The 19,296-nt window shown below is 37.2% G+C and overlaps 1 protein-coding gene across 2 annotated transcripts in view; it reads left to right on the top strand.

Annotated features, from left to right (window-relative positions):
- Nucleotides 1-17,761, top strand: part of LOC149807353 (uncharacterized) — a 54,231-nt gene extending 36,470 nt beyond the window's left edge. For both annotated transcript variants that reach the window (XM_089965780.1, XM_089965771.1), the window contains exons 7-11: nt 2,402-2,471; nt 7,990-8,108; nt 8,858-8,953; nt 9,533-9,643; nt 17,624-17,761. In XM_089965780.1, coding sequence (XP_089821906.1) covers nt 2,402-2,471; nt 7,990-8,108; nt 8,858-8,953; nt 9,533-9,643; nt 17,624-17,671 — 444 coding nt within the window. In that variant the 3' untranslated portion in view covers nt 17,672-17,761. The remainder of the gene's footprint in view (nt 1-2,401; nt 2,472-7,989; nt 8,109-8,857; nt 8,954-9,532; nt 9,644-17,623) is intronic.
- The last annotated feature ends 1,535 nt before the right edge of the window (nt 17,762-19,296 follow it).

The following is a 19,296-nucleotide window of genomic DNA, read 5'->3' as shown; positions in this document are numbered from 1 at the left end:
GATTTCATTGAAACTTTGCATATTGAAATGAATGGAAGAAATGAACAAGTCAAACATTCTTGATTTTGTTATTTTATCTTATATGCCCAACAATTATGGCAGATTTCATGTTTTAAACATTTTAAAGCTACATTATACATTACACTGTATGAAAGAAGACTTTGCCACACATTCTAAGAATGGGATTTTCCACATAAATAACATGATGACATTATGAATTTATACTATTAATGTAAACTTCAGCATCATATTTGAAAAACATTACAATTATAAGTAACTTACATATGTTGAAAGGCCATAATATTTACATCAAAGTGAAGTATTACAATCGGCTAACAATGCCATTTTGAATGCAGCCATGGGAGAAAAAAATATGTATAATTGGTTTCAGATTTAGATTTATATGTTCTAATGTTAGGAAGTACGTAATTAAAATTGAATGTTAGTAAAGATGATTTATTACTTTTTACCAGCATTTGGCTACCTCGCAGTAAATGGAAGATGTAACATATTCATAGTAGATACTGTGTAATGCGTAGAAATGCATAGGAGGCAAAGGTAAAAGCCTAGATAAGCGTAGATGGGGGGCAAAGGTAAAGACATAGAAAAGTGTACCTGGGGAGTAAAGGTTTACAGTGTTTTACAGGTACAAAAATCATCTCTTTTTCATGCAGATCCTCATGAAGCAGTGTTTATTACATCTGCTGACCAGAGTTAATTATCTCAAGAGATCTATTTGCTGATCCCTGCCTTAGGTCATGAAGTGTATTTTCAAAGCGTTTCTGATAGAATTTTTTTTAATGGCATTATAGATGAGAACAGAAACAGTAAGCAATTTGTCTTCTCATTCAGGTTGTCAGATATCAATTGTTACTTCACCATTATTCAGATAAATTCCTAAATAGTATGAGGGCAGAATCCAAGGTTGCACCAAATGACATATATTGGCTTAATATCAGTTTAGGCTGTTTTAAGTTATCTGTGTGGTAAAATGTCCGATATTGTAGTTGGTATTATTTCGTGATGAATTTCACATAAGCTTATTATGGTTGTTTGGCTTGATCGTAAGAAAACACACAATAATTTTGAATTACTGTAGCAACAGCAACAACAGCTATTAATGCAATTACTACTGCAATTACTACTACTAAGCAGCTTTTATATTACAAAAATGCAGTCAATTTTATCAAGTCTCCATGAAGTTGCTTACTTCTTCCTGTTCTGTCAGTAGAGATAAGTGAATTCTGTTTTTCCAGGAGGGAGAAGTGACTTCTGTCTGTTTTGCCAGGAAGGAGATGTGACTTCTTCAGGTTACTCCTCCTTTTTTGCCAGGAGAAGAAGTGACTTCTCCTGGTTTGCTGGGAGGAAGAAGTGAGTTATCCCAGTTTTCTGAATCCTGGATAGATGACCCTTGTAACAGTCAATGTTATAATATCTATAATTTCCGTATAGAGAAATTCTTCGCCATTAGAATTTTTTTTACACCATCATGCTATTACTCAAAATGCAACAGAAATTTTCAGCTTCAGAATAAACTGTCTAATAATAATAAATTGGGTATCACTTAAAGAGAATAAAGAATATATGTAATTGTAAGAGATTATATATGAGTGCTGTTAATCAGCTCCTAAAACACCCCACCACACAGTTAATTATTATAATGAAAACTTCCACCTAACAGCATGTATTATTTTTTATATTCAGTCGATTTTTTTGTTGTAGGGTTTAACGCCATTTTTCAGCACACGATATGCTATACATGGCGGCCAGTATTAATGGTGGAGGAAGAACCCGGAAAACCCCCGGAAAGAACCACCGACCCACGAGAAGCTACTGGCAAGCTTTCTCACATACCCACATTAGCCGAATCCGAGACTCAAACCCACGCAGACAGAGGTGAGATGGCAGATATCCGTAACGGAGAGCTCTTTAGACCACTTGGCCACTCGGGGCCCCTTATATTCAGTCGAAGGAATTGTTGATGATCATCCTTTTGAAAAGTGTATACATTTCTCCATGAAGTACTAATTATGTTCAAAAACAGTATACTTTTCTTTGTAATTGTCCTTAACTCTTGAGACTTGCAATTTAATGTCTCAGCCTAGTAAAACATATTTCCCTTGACATAAAAGAACCAATCCATTGTCAAGCAGTCCATTGCAAGTTTAAAAGTTTTGCATGACAAATTAGATTTTGTGTTGCTTCACAAGAATTTTATTTCAAATGGGAAGTTCCAATTTGAAAAGAAATGCACTTCCAGTTAAGTAAAAACAAATCTATTTTTTCCAGACCTAGTCTCTTGGTTGTTTTGATTTTAATAATTGGAAAATGTCCTGTAAATAAATTTCACAATATTTAAATGCAGATGTTAAAACCAGCTACTATCATCCAACTTTTCCAGATGTCCAGTGATCCCAAGCCAGTGTTAGAAGGTGGGGGCCTAATGCCTTTGGGTGGTTCAGAAATGACTGGTAATGTGTGTTTGTGTACTGTATTTGTCCATGTATGAGTTGTCCCAGTTATCAAGGTTATATTGATGGAAATATTTTTTTTAATGGTCTGATTATTATGAGGTAGCTAATATAATATTCATTTTGTGGATTTTAAATACATTGCCCACACTACCAGTTGTTGTTTTCTTCATGGTTGAGTTGTCAAAAATGTTTATTATAATGATGCTGTTTTAAAAAGCATTGTGGATACTGTGATCACCTCTACCCATTACACCATGTTGTTTTAAAAAGCATTTGGGACACTGTGATCAGCTCTGTGTATCATATCATGTTATTTTGAAAGGCAATGAGGATACTGTGATCACCTCTACCTATTGGATCATGCTTTTTTGAAAAGCAGTGGAATACTGTGATAACCTCTGCCCATTACAATGCTAATTTGTTCAGTTTTAGACATGAATGAAACCTTTTTCGATACGTTTTCCTATGATGTAAGTGGCATAACGTGTTTTGATTTTAGCTCTGAGGTCATAAGGAAGGGCCTTAAGGTCACAAAGTCAAGAAAGTGCAATTAGTGTTGCAATATATTTAGATAAAAATGGGCAGGATTTTCATACATAAAAGATAAATTTAGATATACAACAACTTAATGGCATCAGGGTCTAAACTTACCCGCAAGGACCCATCCCCAAGTCACAATTTGGCAAGTCTTCTCCCATCATATATACACATATTGGTATAGAATAAAAGGATTCAGACATGCAGTTAATAATGACTCCTGGGTCATAACTTGGAAACTTTTGTACTTCCTACCCTATAACCATATATACACTTAATGGGCATGCTTTTATAAATACAGAAGTGCAAGTGACATTGGTCTATGGGTTTATCTCCTCTCCTTCCTTCCCTCCCTGCCTGTCCAAGGAATTGACCTCTAGGTCATAACCTAGAAATTAAGGTCAAAAACTAAATCCATATGTACATTTGCAGGGCATGTAAAGATATGCAGCTTACATTATCCCCTGGGTCCATCCTTAATCCCTGGGGCATAACTTTGAAACTATTGAGAACCCACCCTCTTACTGAGCATTAATGGATGACTATGTATATGCAACTGATACAGGCCCCTGGGTTGGTCCTTTCTCACCAATTTTCTTAGTACCTTGCTCATTACTTGAAAGGTAAGAAGATACAGAATGGGCATTTAGGTACAAATTGCAAAAGCAGATGTAGGTCAACATTGTTGACAGATTAGAATAAGTTATACATGAGCAAATAAGCTATTCAATCCAATACTAAAACCTAGTATTTCAATATTGGGATGCTGATGGACATTCAGCTGTCAAATAAAAATTTCAGACTGATTAATTAAGGTCAGTAACATTGATGTAAATAGTAGGATTAAGTATCTCAGGTCTTGCTCACCTGGCATTTACCTAGAGTTTGACTTTTAGCATTGTTGAATTCAAAACAAATTTATTAATGCCCTTTCTCCATTTGATATAGACAGAAAAGGCAAATGTTTGCCTTTTGATCGGGCTGAATTTAGAAGCTAATAGGCTTATATCCCTAATGTTAATATGATGATGGTAAGCATTCTTGGAGAAAAATAATTGACTATAAAAAAAAATTCCTGTGTCAAATACCAGATGATAGAACAACTTTCTGTGCTACCTGATCCAGCCCTCCCAGAAAGAAAAAATGTCAGTCTTTCTGTATTTTATAAAGAGAAGCACTTACAGGTTAACACTACTTTATACCTGCTAATTGGTCACCAGTAATTTACACAGATGTAACATTTTCACTTTGGCTCTCATACTGTAATGATGTCCTACATACAATCCATTTAATCTTGAAATTAAATTTCATCATCTTTGTTTTATTTCTTTGTCAAATACATTACCTGATGACATTACATCATGATAATTTTCTCTGCTACCTTTGAATCCAGTCATCCCATTAAGATTTTTGAAAAATGCCTTTCTGTCTATATAGGTCTCATTGGACAGTTTATCTGGTGAATTTCATCTGACAATGACCTATTGCAGAAAAATGAGAATAATTTTACACTGAAGATACAAATAAAAACAAACTAATGATTTTTGTAGAACGCATGCATGTTGCAATCAGGTTAATTCCTGATACAACTGATGGCTTTTATACTGAACCAACACTGCCACCAACCCCTCAATTTTACATTCATTTTTGACAGCAAAGAGCTATTTTTAATATTTTCCTGTGACAAAGCAGCTAAAAGAATCAGTATGTGCCTTATGCATGAATAAAGTTCACTAGTACTATAACAAATTAGCATACTTTTCATCGCCCCTCAACCATCTAGATTTTTAGATATTTACTTCTCTAGTAGACGTACATAAATATGTAAGCCAAGTCGGATGTTCATTTGCAGCCCAAGTTACGCATTTGATCTCCAGTGCTAGTCTAACTGTGACAGGCAGTCACCAAACAAGCCAACCTGTTTTCAAGCCTAACTCAAAGTAAATCTAAACCACATTGCAGATTTAACTTCTGTGTGAATTTATAAATGCTAGGCTTATGATAGTTAGGTTCATGCCTTCTACCTTAAAAATTAGGGAGGTGTCAAAATATGAAACTATCCAGTGAGACCATAGTATATTGATAAAGGGAAGCGACTCTTACAAGTTAACTCCCCTACCTACCCACTGGGTGGAAACTATTATACCTGGATGTACTAGTTTTTCTTTTGCTGTCTTCATATAATGTCTTCCATAGAATCCATTTACTCCTATACTTTAATTTCATATGGATAGATATCATGTATTTTCAGTGGAATAGTTATGCTATATTATATGGTCCATGGTATGAATTCCAGTGAATTTGTTGTTGTTGTTGTTGTTGTTGTTGTAGGATTTAACGCCATTTTTCAGCACAAGATAGGCTATACATGGCGGCCAGTATAACTGGTGGAGGAAGAACCCTGGAAAACCCAGGGAAGAACCACCGACCCACGAGAAGCTACCGGCAGGCTTTCCCACGTACCAACGTTAGCCGAGCCTTGGACTCAAACCCACGCAGACAGAGGTGAGATGGTAGTGATCCGTAACGGAGAGCGCTTTAGACCACTCGGCCACTTGGGGCCCCAGTGAATTTGTACTTTTGCAATTTTTGATATTGTTCATTATTGTCATTTGAGATATTGATCTGCAACACAAATTTCATTGGAGAAATTTTCAAGTAATGTACATATCAACTACTGCACTTCTTTGTTTGTTTGATTATGCAGTTTACATTATTTAAATTTATATTTAATTATATATATATATATATATATATATATATATATATATATATATATATATATATATATATATATATATATATATATATATACTTGTTTGTTCCTCATGATAGAGATGACAGCCAAGTGCAAGAAATGTAAACGATTTAAGATTATGAAGAATTGGCAGGATACATGTCTATACATACAATTGTTCCTTGACATGCACTTTGGTTGCAAATGCCTGTTGCAGCATTGTGAAAAGGCAGCTTAAGAGCCACAAAAATGAAGATGCGGTATTACATTGTAGCAAGAATTTTAACATACACCTCATGTCTGAATCATTGATTAGTCTCAAGGGGATGTTGATAACCCCTCTCCACCCCCCCCACCCCCCCACCCCCCCACCCCCGCAGATGCAAAAAAAGCACCAGAACATAATCTATCCATGAAGACAGTAGAATAATTGACTAGTCTCATGTTTGATGTTGAGATGCCCTCTCCACCCCACCCCCAATGCAGGCACAGAACAAGCACCAGAACAGACTGTATCCTTCCATCCAGTAGAAAGCACAGGCAATTCCAGTCAAGCATTGGAATTGCATATGATCAGTATGACTCGAAGGTTTTGTTTTCAGTATGTAGGAATGGTGTTTATAAAAACCTAGGACCCTGCCAGTATGATATGAGAACTCACAGACAAGGACAACCATGCCCAGGAGGCATGAGGGCTTGTTATCAGTATCACTCCATCTATGAGGCCTGAGTGTTTGCAGTTATACTTATCCCCACCAGAAAGGAATTAGCATGTACAAGTATCATTTACCCCATCCATGCTTGAAATTATTAAGAAAACAGGCCAGATGTGAAGATTTGCAGTTTGACCAATATGGTATAGACAGATGATCCATACCAATGCGATACAGACAGTCTATATTGATCATAATACTACACCAGTCAGCTGGACCTTAAGGCAAATGTCATCATTGGTATGCAAGTCAAACTGTCCAAATATGGTTCCCAAATGGAATATCTCTTCCTTTTTTGACATTTACAAACTTGTCTAAGTTTTAGTAACCATCTTCTCCCCTCACCACTGAAGTAGCTGTAGCTATCATACAATGACTTGCAGTGTATGTTAACTTCAACACGCAGAGTGAGTGAGCTACAGATGATATCTGTAGATCTGAACAACATGCAGTTCCATTCTGTCAGTTCAGTCATTCTAGTGACACAACCAGGATCCTTCTTGAGAATAGGTTGTTGTCACTAGTCAGCCAACAATAACTATTTGATCACTCTCCTTGATCTGTTTGTTGTCATGAGTAGCAAAGCTGCTGTATTTATCCTCAGATGTTACCTGGACCCTGTATGTACCCTCATATAATACCTGAGATGCATGGACAATATACACTTAAACAGGCAGGAATGCAAGACCTCAACCCACAGGTGCTGGCCAAATCTGTGTGCTCTGAACTCTCTTAGGATCAGGTATACTAATGTGAGTGACTTAAATCAGCCTGACCTTGAATGTAGTCTCAAATCAGGACATAGCAGAGTCAGCTGACTGGTATGCCCAGTCTGTCTTCTCTAGCTTCCATTTGCATGACATGGCCTCAGTAAGAATTGAACTGAATCTTGTTGGGTTAGTGTTAGCTAAACAGACATTGACCCCTCCTACATTCATGAAAGTACGACCTTAGATCCAGTCATAAATTTTCCACTTTCACAAAAAAAGTCTGGGAAACGTTTGATGGCGAGACAAAAATATAAAGTGGGGAATCCCACAGATATCTCCTATGCACATGCATATAAGCAAATTGTCTCTTGTAGGGCAATTATGCTTCTACTGGGTGACACAGATAGAGTTACAATGCTCAGCATTTCATCCTCCTCTTGCCTATTCTCTTTATATAATATGATGAGTTAATGTATTTGACACAGAAAAAAGCAAATTTTTTAATAAATTGTTTCTCTGATTATCCTTACTTTATCGGATTACAAATAATTGCTCCCACCCATCCCCATAATGAAAGTGTCATTTATGGTTTCACTCAAAAAAAAGACATACATCCAGGTATAATAGTGACCAGCTATCAGGTAGAAAAAGGGAGTTACCCTGTAATAGTTCCTTCCCTTTCTCTATGTAATAATTAGTCAGAGATATGTCTGGTTTGTGATAGATAAGTATTATTAGAGAAACATAAATTAATAAGAAATTTGCTTTTTAACAGATGATGGGCTAATGGATTTCCAACAACTTTTTCTTTTTTTCAGGAGGGTACAAAGGATATGGTCTAGCTATACTGGTGGAAATCTTTTGTGGTATTTTGGGAGGAGCTGCCTATGGCCCCAATGTTAGACGCTGGAAAAATACAGACAGGGTAGCAAACTTGGTAATTATTTGTTCTTTTTTGGGCACAGATCTAAGCAGTACAACACATTCAGAATTTCTTCTTTGTCAAGATTATTCAACTTCAGGAAGAAGCTTAACAATCTAGTTTGTTATAGCTATTACTCATCAACGTCTTTTGGGTAAGAATAACCCAGCTGAGACAAAAATAATATTCATGCTTGTCCACGAGTTTATAAAAGGTACAAAAAACAAATTCTCTCTCTTTCCATGTAATAGACATGTCAGATATATCATAGCAGACAAACAGTATAACATAGAACGACAGAAATAAACATCAGTTTTGCCAGGCAGCATTATTTCCTTGGCTTAAGGCTTCCATGAATACAGTGGAATCCTTCTGTAATTAAATCAGAATTAACATTTTTATGAAACAGTTACATTATACAAGTTTGAAATTTTGTCAGTCTCAGGATTTTGTTTGTAATATTGATTCATTATAAATGAAAATAGTCCTTTGTTAAAGTATAAGCATAATGCCATGAATGTATCCTTATTTTTTAACTTTCCAAGTTAAACCATCCTCAGTTCTTTTCTTTCCAAGTTAAGCTGTCCGCATTTTATCCTTCAGGTTAAACCATCCTCAATTCTTAACCTTCCAAGTTAAACCATCCTCATTTCTTGTGCCTTCAAGTTAAACCATCCTCAGTTCTTAATCTACACAGCTACTAATGCAGACTGAGGCTTGAATGCTGTTTTCTGCGCTGAAAAACATCTTTTTTCTCATTACAGGGACAGTGTTTCATTGCCATTAATCCTGATGCATTTGCTCCAGGATTTGAAGTCAGAATGAAAGATCTCATCAACACTTGTCGGGAATTAGAAACAGTAGGACATTTTTACAATATTGATCTACATTTAGATTTTATTTTTATCAGTTACTTCATATTCCAGGAAGTTTAATATGTTTGACATCTGATCAACACTATTTCAGCAAGTTTTGGCATATATCTGTGGTATTTGTCTCTGCTTTTATTTGCTGGAAACAGACTTTAAAATAATACAAATTAATCAGTTTTCCAGCAATAAAATTCTCCTTTTTAATGCTCCTTATACCTTTATCTTCATTCATCCTGAATGAAGATAAAGACCTGCAAAATTTACATTGACACTGGTGAACAAGTTTTAATCGGCTTCCCTATCTGTCATAATTTATTAAATTGCTGCTTAAACTTTCATTAACAAAGGCATAATATTGTATCAGAATATTACAAATTTGTTTGCCATGGCAGATTCTGTTTACAGTACATAATATGGCAGCTGTAATATAATAAAATTACTTGTTTCTTTTCTAAGTTGCCATTTTTGTTTTCCTCCATAATATATGCATAGCAATCTTCCTTAATTTTCTATTGCCTTCAGAGATATGGGTTATGAAATTAATAAGAGAATCAATAATTTTTTTAGGCTGAAGGATGTGACAAAGTGTTAGTTGCTGGTGACCCAGAAAGGCAACACATTGATATGTGCCAAAAACGAGGAGGAATACCATATCATCCAAATCAAATAAAATATGGGGTAGGTCTGCCTAATTAATTTCACAGATACAAACAAGCTTGTATACAGAGAAACATGATTTCACATGTTATGAAAGGCATTAATGCTTTTGTCTGACCATCTTTGTTTGTACATGTCTGTGTAACACATGCTAAAGAGTGCACATAGAAACATAAGCCAAGACATGAAAACTTGTTTATAGTATGTTGAATAAGACAGCATGATTATAGCATTTCTATCTTTGTGTTGAGTAAACATTTTCTTATCATGCCAGTCATGTGTGTTTTTGCAATCCAGTGCTACCCATCATAGTGTTACTAATCTTCATCCATCCATCCATCCATCCATCCATCACAACTTACGTTTCCTCTGGTTAACTGTAGAAGAACTTAACAAAAAAAACTGATATCTAGTATGAATATCCATATGGCCTAGCTCTAGTTTGATTATCTCCCCTTGCATCAGAATATGTAATGGCCCTTCCTTGACCAAGAAGTTTTCCTGTGTCATGAAGTTTGCATATTTGGTATAATTCTTAACAAACAGGCTTCACACAATCTTGAAAAATGCTTGAATTTTCACAGTTACCTTGAAAGTGCTTGAATCAAAGGTAGGCTCCATAACCCTTTACCTCATAGAGTGTATGGGTTTGCAGGCAGTTCATTTATAGGTACCAAAGTTACACAGTGCAGTGCACTATTAACTCATTCAGCCCCAAATCCCGCCTGTAGGCATGATGAGGCTGTACCCTATTTCGACCTCGGCAGCATCAAGGTAATTTAAGTTACACCAAAGTGGTATTACAAAAAAGCAGACAGATATAGCTCTACAATGATACCAAAAATTCTGGAAGTTCTAGTTGCACTAAAAAATACAGAGAGAAAAACTTCATTATTTGGACCCGTTTTTTTTTCACCCAAAATTCGCTCGTGGTCGGGATGCTATTTTATGTCTGGATTTTAGACCTTTTGGCCTCAGAACCTTTGCAGAAACTAGGATAAGGTGGGCATTTGGAATAAAGAGTGGTCTCCATACGAAAATGATGGGGCCATTAAGCAAAAAAAAAAAACAAAACTCCTTGTTACCTTTCTGCTCATGCGCAAGCAAAATAACCAATGAAAAATGATGTTTTGAATACAACTAGGCATTAGTCTCATGGAAAATCTGTTGAAAGCCGATGTATTAAGATGTATTCAGAAATAGCCCCCAAAATGTCTTTCCTACTCGCATTTCAGGCGAAAACGACAAAACCCTCTGGGGCCAAATGAGTTAATGGGAGAATTTTTGTGACATCACCAAGTCTGAATATTATTTATTTATTTCATCATTTATGCATAAGTATTGCACATAAATTACAAAAATAGACATTCTTTGACAATTTCTAAGAAATTTCCATAAACTTGGTTCACTCATTCGGCCCCAAAATTGCATTCCGACCACAAGCAAATTTTGGGTGGAAAAAAGCGGGTCCAAAAAATGAGGCTTTTCCCTCTGCATTTTGTAGTGCAGCTAGAACTTCCAGATTATTTGGTATTATTGTAGAGCTATATCTGTCTGCTTTTTTGTAATACCACCTGCGTTGGTGTATCTTAAATGACCTTGATGCTGCAGAGCTCGGAAATAGGGTACGGCCTCATCACACCTACAGGCGGGATTGGGGCCGAATGAGCTAAATAGCAAATTATGACCAGAGCTTAAACATCAGCCACCTAATCTGACATAATGGCCATTCACATTAGTGAATGTTGAATCTAATAAAGGGTTTTCCCCGAAGGTGGCGCTACAAAAACCATCCCAAAATGGCTGATGTTTACAGCAGGCATCCAAGCACGCTTCCATGAGAATGGTGTAGAGTTGTCAAAACTCACTTCCATGTGAATTGGGTAGAGGTGTCAAAAGGCACTTCCACGAGAATGAGGTAGAGGCATCTAAAGGCACTTACATGAGGTAAAGGGATTATATACTGGCATAGTGCTTGAAAACACTATAGTCCTTGAAAAATGCTTGAATTTTTTAAATACCATACCTCATTGAAAAACACTAATTTATTGACATAAATATCAAGAAGTAAAATAAAAGATATGTTTAAAAAGTCAGGAATCTTCCTGGCATAATCAGCAGTTGGCTTCATGGTTATCAGAAATTAAGGTCTCAAAATTTTACTTTTCTGGCCTTGTTGCACCTAAAAGTTCTTGCAACTGTTGGAAATTGCTTGGAGGCTATAGTTTTATTTTTTATTTAGTTAAAATCGATGAAGAAATACCATAAAATTAGTGCCAAGTACAAAATCGTCGGGACCAGACACTTTTACTGAAAATGTGTATGCATTTGACCTTAGCTCTAGAGTTTCCACCATCAGTAAAGCTAAGCACTTTAAGAGCTAAAGTAACCTGAGGTACATCAATGAGAGATTTAAGGTCTCATGGCAATTGTGAAAAGCGTATACAAAATGAAATATTGACAGAAGGAATGAATTTGACAAGGTTGACAATGTTGTGAAGTGAAGTTAGATTTCCACAAATGGAAGTCATTGGGCCATTAATGTTCACTATGTTTCCTAACTAAAAACAAAAGATGGCCATAATGGTCACAAAACCATAGATCTGCTTTGTCCTCATTTCTAGAAGAGTTTACAATTAAAATAAGTCACTAAAGGTTCTAAAGAATATCCAAAACTGCATTGATGAAGAAAATACACACAACATTGTCCATACACCATGGAATCTGTGCCTTGTAATTTCACATTATTGAATCGTGTCATCTGGGCATTTCTTCTCATAAAGTCGATGATGTTGTCTTCCAAAGGTGGTAATCCATACAAATCAAAATACTCCACACAACCCTCTTTAGGGAAATAGATGGCTACCCATTGGTTCCTGGGAGATGGCTGTCATCTGTTTTGATGACATAAGCTTGATGGTCTTGAGGTTTGCGAATTAGGAAGTTCATCTTTAGCACACACCACAGGATTCCAAGAAGCAGTGCATGAACTATTGTTTAAAAGGTAATAAAAGGTAAAGTTCCCTGGTTTCCATTTTTTGTTTTGTTGTTTGTTTCTTTTTTTTCCCACAGGTAATGAAAAGTCATCAATTCAGTCCTGACTATTCGCTTGAAAATCTCTGACAAGTAACTGTTTCTTCACTTTGTCTCTGCCCTCTAAGCCAAGAGAGCTTTGATGTGATGGATCTCTAGAGCAATCATTAGAGGAGAGGAATGATCATGCAAGTCTTTATACCATTGATGCAACATGGCTTCTCCTGAGATGAGACTCCAAGCATCCTCCAGAGACTCCAATCATACATTTATCATGTTGAAGTTGACTGGGATGATTGTTTTGACACCATATCAATGTTTCTTGGTCAATTCCGTAATTTTTTCTGTAAGATGTTTGGCAAAACAGGTAACTAAATGTTCTTTTTCTGGCCATCTGGACCTCATCACCATGACCTCTTTGTCTTGGGGTTCTGCTCCCCATTCCATTTCTCCTTCCCATTCCATTTCCATTGATTCTTCACCATTCAAAGAGGGATAACAGTCTTTCATAGCTTCTAATAGTCCAGAATGACTTCTCTCAAACTGTTGATTTCTATCGTATTATGAAATTCAGCAAATAGAATGACATATACCACTTCATCAGGATCTCGGTTTTTAAACTGAAGTTCCACATGAATCTGGCCTGATTTTATAGTGTGGAAATGTCCCTCATCCCGGCCTTGATGGAGAGTGAAATTAAAATCAAAAGCCCGCAAAGCCTAACCACCTGCATAATCCTCATACAAAATGCCATGACTGGTGTTGGTTCCTAACTGTCCAGTAGCTTCATACAGGGACAAGTACGATCTCAAGTAAGTCTTCTTCTCAAAGCTAGGTTTGAAGGGTCTGGTACACAAGGTCTTGCTATCATGACTTACTTCGATCATGGGCATACCAAAGTGATTAAAAAAGAAAGGATTTTTATTGAGGGCTCCATTTAAGGCTGAATTTTTGACGATGCCAATGATAAAGCGCTTGGGTAACTGTCCTTGGAACAGATGATCTTCGATCATGGATCACTGTCCAGTGGGAATAGTGAAAGTTGTCACTTTCACGCATTGTATCGGACACTTGGTGGTCGTTCTGCTCAAAGTGTGACTGATGTTGTTTCCCACTTCCACCAAGCACACGTAAAGTCTGGCTTCTTCAATTTTGGTTTTGTAAATGGCAGCATCAGCCATCAAATTGAAATCTTAGGCAGACATCCACACCATTCAGCAAATACTTTTCTTGCAACCACATGTCCAAATGCAAGCAATCCATCAGTTCTAAATGCTCGATAAATCCTGATAAATTTTTATTGTCACCAGCAATCGTAGTGCTGTTAAACTTGGTGATACCCAATGCATCAGGTTTCCTTAAGAGCAAGCATCTAGATGAGTGTTCTTGGCATTCTTGCATTGTCATCATGGTGGGTGGCATGGCAAACAGATCCAGTTCCAACTTGGAACAGGTGCAAGACTCTCTGTGCACCATTTTTTCTCTCTCTTTGATTTAATAATTAAAAATGTCTAAGTCTCAGACGGTTCTTCTTTTCTTGATGGTTTTTCTAGCTCTGAGGGTGTGAAGTTCTCTGGAAGGGTGTCTTTGTTGTCTCTTTCAGCATTGTTCTTGCTGTGGCGTCAAGGAAGCAGGAATGCCTGACTCGGTAGCATGAAGGGCATTTACAGGAGTTTCTTGTCGGCCGAAAATGTCTTTGCCAGTTTGAAGCAAGGCATTTTTGCCAGCTCTCAAGAAAGCTTTGGGGTTTTGTTTGTCGATGATGACATTTCAGAGAAATTCTTTGCCTTGCATCAAAGCGACATCTTTCAAGACATGCAATACTTATGTCACCATCAGTTTCAAAACGGGGACCACCAAATGAAAGGTTTATTTCAGCTTATCTCCTAAACCATGTCCTCACTGTCGAGCAACTCCTTGGTACACTGGATACATGACCTACAAATTGTTTGAGATTCATTTTCGAAAGTGGAGTTTCATTGTGACTTTCCCTTTGGTGAATGGAATATTTTGTCCCAGATCTCCTTTTATAGTAATGTTGACAGTATCGAAATATGACTTACATTTGTTTCAGACTCCTTAACTCTGCCAAAATGTCTAAGAGTACCATCACTGTTTGACTTTCACTTTCCTCCGTCTCTCCTAGACCTTGTTTCTTCTCTGCTGCTGCTTCTTCTTCCTGTTGTTTCCTTCTTCATGCCTCTTCATCATACCTTGCTATTGCTGTTGTAGGAGAATAGCTTGTTCTGCTTCCTTCTGCTGCTGTAAAAGTTTCTCAAATTCTTCTATCTGTCTGTGTTTAAAATCCTTGATGTGTGGTAAGGAAGGAGAAGGTGGCAGAGGTGCTGGTACCGGAACATATTCTTGCGATTAAGAGAGAAAATCCACTAAATCTCAGTTAAAATCAGTCTCTTTTGGAAGTAGGTCTGTGTTGACTTTGGTAGCCGCTGCTATGCCACTTCTCATCCTTGGCACGTGTACCCCAATTCATCATCTTCTTAGTTTCCATCATGTTTGAAAGCTGTCACGTTGATTCACTGCACACAGATGCTTACACATCTGTATAGGGAATATGATGTCACAGTCAGCTCTCTTCGGATTGGAAGACTGACTCCACACTGTGACTGAATTTTGTAACGCATATTGGGATTGGTGAAAAAACTCCATTTCAATCCACTCTTCCACTATAAATAACAGCAGTTCACTTCATTCCCTTCACCTGTTCTCATTGGAAGATGTGGACTAATGTTGAATCATCTACTCTCATATCATCAGTGCTGCTATGTATGGACTTACCCATGTATGTCAAATCATCATGGACAATTGTCTGCATCACCGATACAAGCATTTGGAAAAGAAGGATCTATGTGGAGAGGCGAGGCTGTCTGAAGAGAGTCCTCATCTATGGTCCAGAAGTCAGAAGATGTTTGAGGCAGAGATGAAGACCTATGCCATGCCCTCAATGTTAACGAAATGGTGATAACAAAAAACCAACAGCCCTTTTCAGGGCCACTCCACTGTTGCGAAAAGATTTGCTCTCTTGCCTAATTTTTTTTTTCTTCTTGAATTTATATTTTATGTTTGCCTCCCAAAAACATTTATTCTCTTGTCTAAAATTTTGTGGGTTGATTTTATATCTTAGGTGTGATAGATTGATGTTCATCAATCTATGTATATGTCTATGTCTTTACTGTATTTGTCTTTACCTAGAGTAGCAATGAATTTGGGTCAATCCCTTGCAACATTGTTGTCAATCTCCTGTACTGTGATGTCACTGTACCTGTTCCATTCTTATTATCCGTATACAGTTCCAACCTTTCGGGGGCCCCGAGTGGCCGAGTGGTCTAAAGCGCTCTCTGTCAAGGATCACTGCCATCTCACTTCTGTCTGCTTCGGTTCGAGTCTCGGGCTTGGCCAATGTGGATATGTGAGAAAGCTTGCCGGTAGCTTCTCGTGGGTCGCTGGTTCTTTCCGGGGTTTTCCCAGGTTCTTCCTCCACCATTAATACTGGCCGCCATGTATAGCCTATCTTGTGCTGAAAAATGGCGTTAAACCCTATAACAATCGATCAAAATCCAACCTTTTGTCCATATATAGTCCCAACTTTTTGTCTGTACAACCTTTTGTCTGTATAGTGTTGGCGGGGGCTGTAGTGTATTTTCCCATTGTCTGTATAGTATCCCCCTTCACTACTTATAGTGCATACCATTTTCAGTCAAACATTCATAGTACATACCATTAACAGTCAAACCCATGACAGTGCATACCAATTCCTGGTAAAACCAATCATAGTGCATACCAATTCCTGGTCAAACCAATCATAGTGTATACAATTCTGGTCAAACCAATCATAGTGCATACAATTCCTGGTCAAACCAATCATAGTGCATGCAATTCTGGTCAAAGCCATCACAGTGCATACAGTTATCAGTCAAATTAGTTATAGTGCATACCATTATCAGTCATAGTGCATACTCTTTGTAGTCATATCAGTCATATTGCATACTCTTCCTGGTCAAATCAGTCATAGTGCATACCATTTTTAGTCAAAGCCATCACGGTGCATACAGTTATCAGTCGAATTAGTTATAGTGCATACCATTATCAGTCATAGTGCATACTCTTCATAGTCAGATCAGTCATAGTGCATACCATTTCTGGTCAAATCAGTCAGAGTGCACATCATTCCTTGTCAAATCAGTCATATTGCATACTCATCCTGGTCAAATCAGTCATAGCACATACCATTATCAGTCAAATCAGTCAGAGTGCACATCGTTCCTGGTCAAATCATTCATGTTGCGTACTCTTCCTGGTCAAATCAGTCATAGTGCATACCATTATCAGTCAAATCAGTCATAGTGAGTGCATACCATTATCAGTCAAATCAGTCATAGTGCATACTCTTCCTGGTCAAATCAGTCATAGTGCATACCATTATCAGTCAAATCAGTCATAGTACATACCATTATCAGTCAAATCAGTCATAGTGCATACTCTTCCTGGTCAAATCAGTCATAGTGCATACCATTATCAGTCAAATCATTCATATTGCATACTCTTCCTAGTCAAATCAGTCATAGTGCATACCATTATCAGTCAAATCATTCATATTGCATACTCTTCCTAGTCAAATCAGTCATAGTGCATACCATTATCAGTCAAATCAGTCATAGTGCATACTTTTCCTTGTCAAATCAGTCATAGTGCATACCATTATCAGTCAAATCAGTCATAGTGCATACTCTTCCTTGTCAAATCAGTCATAGTGCATACCATTATCAATCAAATCAGTCATAGTGCATACTATTCCTGGTCAAATCCATCATAGTACATATGGTTGGTTACCAGTTGTATGGAATAGTTAGTTTTCTTGGAGTTGTTTCCAAGTCACATGCATGATAATTGTATAACAAAAATGTAGTGGATTGTCAGTTGGGTATTTATTTATATTTCTCTTTTTTGCAGAGAGATTTAGCTGCTAAACTTGCTGTTGAACCAATGAAGTTGTGCTGAAGTGGAAGAAGAGTATTCAGTTTATTACAGACTTTTATACCATCACCTTCACCAATGGAGTACACTTTATCAAAAATTATATTCAGGGTGGCTCCCCTAGCAATATTATGGCTTTCAGAGCAACCACAATGAAAAGCCTTTTTTAAGCTTTTCTGTCCAGAATCATTAGGACTGTTCAGTAAGAGCATAGCACCATCTTGTCCAGCTTAAGTCACTCAAAGTAGAAATACAATCAGATACCTCTATTTTCTGGCACTTAATTTTAAATTATCCCACCGTATGGGTCTTTTGATACTAAATTTTATTACGTACCTATTTAATCTTACATGCTTAATATAGCATTTTATACAGTTGTTCAAGCTTCATTGATATTTCCTTATCACACACCTGGATTTGAACTATAGATATTTTTAGACGTACTGATTCAAACTTTTCTATATCCCAGTTTGTTTTAAATTTCATTCATATAGTAAATCTAAAAATATTTTTGTGTAAAATATGGGTGTGGGTATGTAATAAATACAAAGTCACATTTATGTTTTGTGCTGAGTCTGGGGAAAGAACTTGTTTGATGTGGCATTGGAATATGTCTTGGCCTGATGGCCTTGACATATCTCAGTGTATATCAAACTTGTTCTTTCTGCTAATTCAGAACAAAACATGTATGCAGTTTTATGAATTATTATTTCACAGTATATTATTTGTAAAATTCTTGGTAATGTTTGTTGCTTTCTAGATGTCAGTTTCAATGTCTTCCAACATAAACATGCATTATTTAGACATTATTTACAGTATTTTCTTGCTGGCTTTAGTAAAGCATAGATACCATTTTTGATGGCTTGAAAATCAGGCCACAATTGCAGCCTTGTTTTTTCAGAGAAAGAGAAGAAATGAAAGCATGTGTGTGCATTGTAATTGCTTTAATAGATGGAGGCTTTAAACTAATGCAGATAATCTAAATATGATTGTTAATGTTCATAAGGGCATTAAAGTTGTGACCTGTCTATTTGGGTTTTGCTAGGGGTGAGAAAGTAGGACTTGTTAGGGTGTGAAGAATGATTGTTGCATTGCTACGTAATGCTAGGTGAGTAGAAAAAATATCAATTGCATAAATGAGCAGATGGATCTGTGTCTACTTTGTTTGCTTGGAATCGCAAGGAGTGCAGTCAGCCTAGACCAGGATCTGACATATCTTTTGCATGAAGCCCATTGACTGCCAGAATCATGGACCTGTGCTTCCATAGGTTGAATTCAGGCAGCCTGGTGACTGCCAGAATGATGGACCTGTGCTTCCATAGGTTGAATTCAGGCAGCCTGGTGACTGCCAGAATGATGGACCTATGCTTCCATAGGTTGAATTCAGGCAGCCTGGTGACTGCCAGAATGATGGACCTGTGCTTCCATAGGTTGAATTCAGGCAGCCTGGTGACTGCCAGAATGATGGACCTGTGCTTCCATAGATTGAATTCAGGCAGCCTGGTGACTGCCAGAATGATGGACATGTGCTTCCATATGTTGAATTCAGGCAGCCTGGTGACTGCCAGAATGATGGACCTATGCTTCCATAGGTTGAATTCAGGCAGCCTGGTGACTGCCAGAATGATGGACCTATGCTTCCACAGGTT

Source organism: Sinohyriopsis cumingii, chromosome 1, assembly GCF_028554795.1.
Source record: "Sinohyriopsis cumingii isolate HCF-2022 chromosome 1, ASM2855479v2, whole genome shotgun sequence".
In the NCBI taxonomy this organism is placed as follows: Eukaryota; Metazoa; Mollusca; class Bivalvia; order Unionida; family Unionidae; genus Sinohyriopsis; species Sinohyriopsis cumingii.
The sequence above is the reverse complement of the archived record's forward strand: the minus strand, read 5'-3'. Positions and strand labels throughout refer to the sequence as shown.